Raw genomic sequence first — 3,684 nt, forward strand, 5'->3', positions numbered from 1 at the left:
GAAGAGCATATGGGTCACATCTATATGCCAAGGCAGGGAGAGGCCCAGCTGCTGCTGGCAGGGTAGGGCCTGGCCATGGGCCAGGGAAGGGGTAACTGGTGCCACCCCCAGACACATGCAGAGGGAGGGGAGACTAATTCAGGACTCGTATTAGGGTTCGGGCTTAGAGTAGGCCTAGAGCAGGGTCAGGGAGCTCCAGACCAAGGGGTTCAGTAGCTGTGAGTAGAAGACTTGTCCACTTCACTGCGCTGCTCCTTCTGGGACTCTGTCACCACCTGCTGGGAGCAAGGCATTTGAGGGGCACCGATCATTCAGCACCACCCTCCTTCCAGCTCCTTTGGATCATGGTGTCTCCCCCCGCCCCCATAAGCAGCTGAGGCTCCAGTTTATAAATCCATCTTCTCGGTCTCCTTGTCTCTCCACAAGAGCCACCAACCCACAATACCCTAAGATCAGCTGCAGCCAGCCCAAGACTCAGAAATAATGTGGGAAATGATGGGGTCCTGGGATCAGGGGACCTATCTCACCTCCCCATCCCGGGTCTCAATGGTCTTGATCAGAACCATTTTCCGGCTGTGGCTGTCCTGGGGAGGCTCCACCTCGGGCACTGGAGAAAGCAGGATGAGGGGTGGAAGGGGAAGGCTTGGGATTTCTCTTCTTTTTTGCTCCCACTCCCATTAAGGGCAGGGGCGGGACAAAGGGAGCCAGAGCAAGAGTCTATCAGGGCAGAAGTGGACACGGGAAGGTACAGGCTGGAAGCTGGATGCGGAGGACTCACCAGTCGTCTTTATACTTAAGGAAGCAAAGGAATGGACCGGCACGGAGATCCTGGGGGCAAAGCGCGCGATCAGCTCCCCTGGCCGGGCTGCTCCCCTTGCCCCTGCACCCGAGCCCGACCACTCCCTGCCCCGCCCCAGCAGCCCGCCCCGCACCGGCTCTCCTCGCCCTCCAGCAGCTTCCGGTAGGTGGCGATCTCGATGTCCAGGGCCATCTTGACGTTGAGGAGCTCCTGGTACTCGCGCAGGTGCCGCGCCATCTCCTCCTTTAGCTGCCGCAGCTCCTCCTCGAGCCGCGCGGCGCCCGCCTGGTACCCGCCCGCCTCCAGGGCGAACTGCTCCTCCAGCTCTCGCAGCTGTCTGAGCAGCGCCTCGTTCTGCCGGGGGTGGGGTGGGGGGTGGAACCGGAGGAGAGGGTCAGTCGGGGAATCTCTCGTTGGCGGCGGCTCCCCCGGCCCGGGCGCGCGGCGTCGTACTCACCGTGCCGCGCAGCCCGTCCACCTCGCACGTCAGACTCTGGATCTGGCGTCGGGACTCGTTCATCTCCTGCTTGGCCTGGCGCAGGGCCTCGTGGTTCCGGTTGGCGGCGTCGGACAGGTCCGCATACTGTGGGGAGCGGGCGACCCGGCCTTGAGCGGGCGGGGACGCACAGCCCCCTCAGCGTCCCCCCTGCCCCGGCCCTCCTGGGCTCGCGCACCTTGGACTTGTACCACTCCTCCGCTTCCTGCAAGTTCTTCGCCGCGATGCTCTCATACTGCGCGCGGATGTCCCTCAGCGCCGCCGTCAGCTCCGGCTTCACCGTCGCCTCCACCTCCACCTGCTGCACCTGCTGGCTCTCCACGCTCACCTGCAGGTCTCGCAGCTCCTACCGCCCAAGGCAGGCAGAAGATGCGCCGACGGTGCATATCGCACGCGGTGCGCGCAGTTTGCGCATAGAAAAAAGAAACACTTGAATGAACAGAAGGGGGCGCCAGGGAGTGCAGCACGCACACGACAGTGCGACTTGTGTCCCGGCTGGCGCTAAGCCAGCGGCAGGGTTACGGGGCACAGCTCCGCCGCCCGCCACCAGGTGGCGCAGGGGTGGGAGTCAAACCACCTGTAGAGGCGGCTTGAGTGGAGGCCTCTGCCCGGAGACTCCCACTTCTCATCCCCAGGGCGATTCCTCTGCTCCACCTGCCAGTCTCCTCCAGAGCCCCGTCTCCGCAGCTCCAGCGAGACCAACCCCCAACCTCCTAAGCCACCCCTGACACGCGGGTCCACCCACCTCCTCGTGCAGCTTCTTGAGGAACTCAATCTCATCCATTAGAGACTCAATCTTGCGCTCTAGTTCCAGACGGGACAAGGTGGCATCGTCCACGTCCTTCGTGAGTGGCAGAGGGGTTTAAGAGAAGGAAGGGGTTGCTCAGGCCAAGGAAGGGCCGGGCCTTCCCTGTCTACCTCCGCAGGCGTCGGTTGCCTCCGCGCGCCCACTGATGCCACTTTGGATTCGTAGGCAGCGGGTAGGGCTGGGGAGGTGGAACTCGACGTGGGGCCCGGGCTCACCTTGCGGAAGAGCACAAGGTTGTGCTCTGCGTCCTCCCGCTTGCGCGTCTCCTCCTCCAGCCTGACGGGAATAGAAGGCAGAGGCCGAGCTGGGGGGTCTCCATCCAGTTCTCCCCCCAGACCGTGCCCCGCAGGATCCGAATTAGAGGCCGTTGCTGCTGCCCAGGACTCTAAGCGACGGGCCTAATGGAACTGCCCCCATTTTCTCTCTAACGGGCTGAGAGCTGAGAAGAGGTCCCCTTAATATATAAAGGAGGCGTAAATACCCACCCCACCTCCACAGACACTCAGAACAAAGTGCTGGAGGGAGAGAGGGGACTTGGAGCCCGCGGGCAAGGATGCTGCCTGCACACACCCGAGCTGGCAGGGGGAGCCAGCAACTCGGGCTGCCGGTGGGGCGGGGAGAGGAGGGATGGGCAGCCTCCTCGACGGTCGCCGCTCAGCCCCAGCCCTGCCCCCTGACCTCTGCTTGAGCGCCGCCAGGTCCTCCGCCAGCCCGTCGCGCTCCACCTGCACCCGGTCGCGCTCGCGGCCCAGCAGCTCTAGCTCCCGCCGCAGCTCGCGCAGCTCCTGCTGGCACAGCTGGTCGGCGCGCGCCGGATCCTGGCCCCGGGCCTGGCTCAGCTCCCCGCGCAGGGCCGCGTTCTGCTGCTCCAGGAAGCGCACCTTCTCAATGAAGTTGGCGAAGCGGTCGTTGAGCTCCTGCAGCTCCTGCTTCTCGTTGCTGCGCGTGGCCAGGAACTCCTGATTGAGGGCCTCGGCCATGGAGAAGTCGAGGCGCTCCGAGGGCAGGCGCAGGAGAGCGCCCGCGCCCGCCCGGGGGACACGGAAGCTGCCCAGGCGCACCGAGGAGCTCGGGGACGCTGAGCCCAGCAGGCGACTGCCCGAGAAGCGGGAGCTGGACGAGTAGGAGAAGGCGCCGGGGGACAGTGAGGGCGGCGGCCCGAAGGTGCGGCGGTATGAAGTGGAGCTGACGCTGGCCCGGAGGCCCGACGGATGGTGGCTCATGGCGGCCGAGGATGGGCAGTCACGGCTCGCAGAGCTAGGCCGGGGGCTGGGGAGGGGCCGCACACAGCTTCGAGGCGGCTTTATAGCCCCGCGGTCTTGGGGGAGGGGGGTGGCGGGCAGCTCCTCCCAATGGCCTGACTGCGGGCTCGAGCGGGGCTGTGGGGAGGGGGATGCCCCACCCCTGCGGAGCAGCAGGAGCGCCGCACCCTCCCTTCCCTGGTTGCTGGCGCCCTGCCGACTTGATTCCCCCTGTTGCTGGCGGGGAAGGAAGCAGGGATGGCGACCACAGGCAGGCCGGGGATGGGGGTAAGCGCCTTCCAGCAAGCATCCAATGCTGGAGCCTAGAGTGGGAGGCCGT

The 3,684-nt window shown here is 65.4% G+C and overlaps 1 protein-coding gene across 1 annotated transcript; it reads right to left on the minus strand.

The window, feature by feature from the left end:
- Nucleotides 1-209: 209 nt before the first annotated feature.
- On the minus strand, nucleotides 210-3,335 carry PRPH (peripherin). The gene is made up of 9 exons (XM_063075675.1): nucleotides 2,782-3,335; nucleotides 2,319-2,379; nucleotides 2,041-2,136; nucleotides 1,474-1,641; nucleotides 1,257-1,382; nucleotides 933-1,153; nucleotides 779-828; nucleotides 528-607; nucleotides 210-275 (listed from the first exon to the last, which is right to left on the minus strand). Exons 1-9 carry the CDS (start codon nucleotides 3,324-3,326, stop codon nucleotides 210-212), a joined length of 1,413 nt encoding a protein of 470 aa, XP_062931745.1. The 5' UTR covers nucleotides 3,327-3,335.
- Nucleotides 3,336-3,684: the final 349 nt, after the last annotated feature.

The sequence above is a fragment of the Cynocephalus volans genome, chromosome 12, assembly GCF_027409185.1.
Source record: "Cynocephalus volans isolate mCynVol1 chromosome 12, mCynVol1.pri, whole genome shotgun sequence".
NCBI lineage: Eukaryota > Metazoa > Chordata > Mammalia > Dermoptera > Cynocephalidae > Cynocephalus > Cynocephalus volans.

Bases quoted from the DNA above. Each gene is read 5' to 3' on its own strand.
- PRPH (XM_063075675.1), bottom strand. From the start codon at position 3,326: ATGAGCCACCATCCGTCGGGCCTCCGGGCCAGCGTCAGCTCCACTTCA. The intron at 2,380-2,781 runs GTCAGGGGGCAG...TATTCCCGTCAG, and splicing joins CTGGCGGCGCTCAAGCAGAG to GCTGGAGGAGGAGACGCGCA. The intron at 1,154-1,256 runs GTGAGTACGACG...CACCCCCGGCAG, and splicing joins TGGACGGGCTGCGCGGCACG to AACGAGGCGCTGCTCAGACA.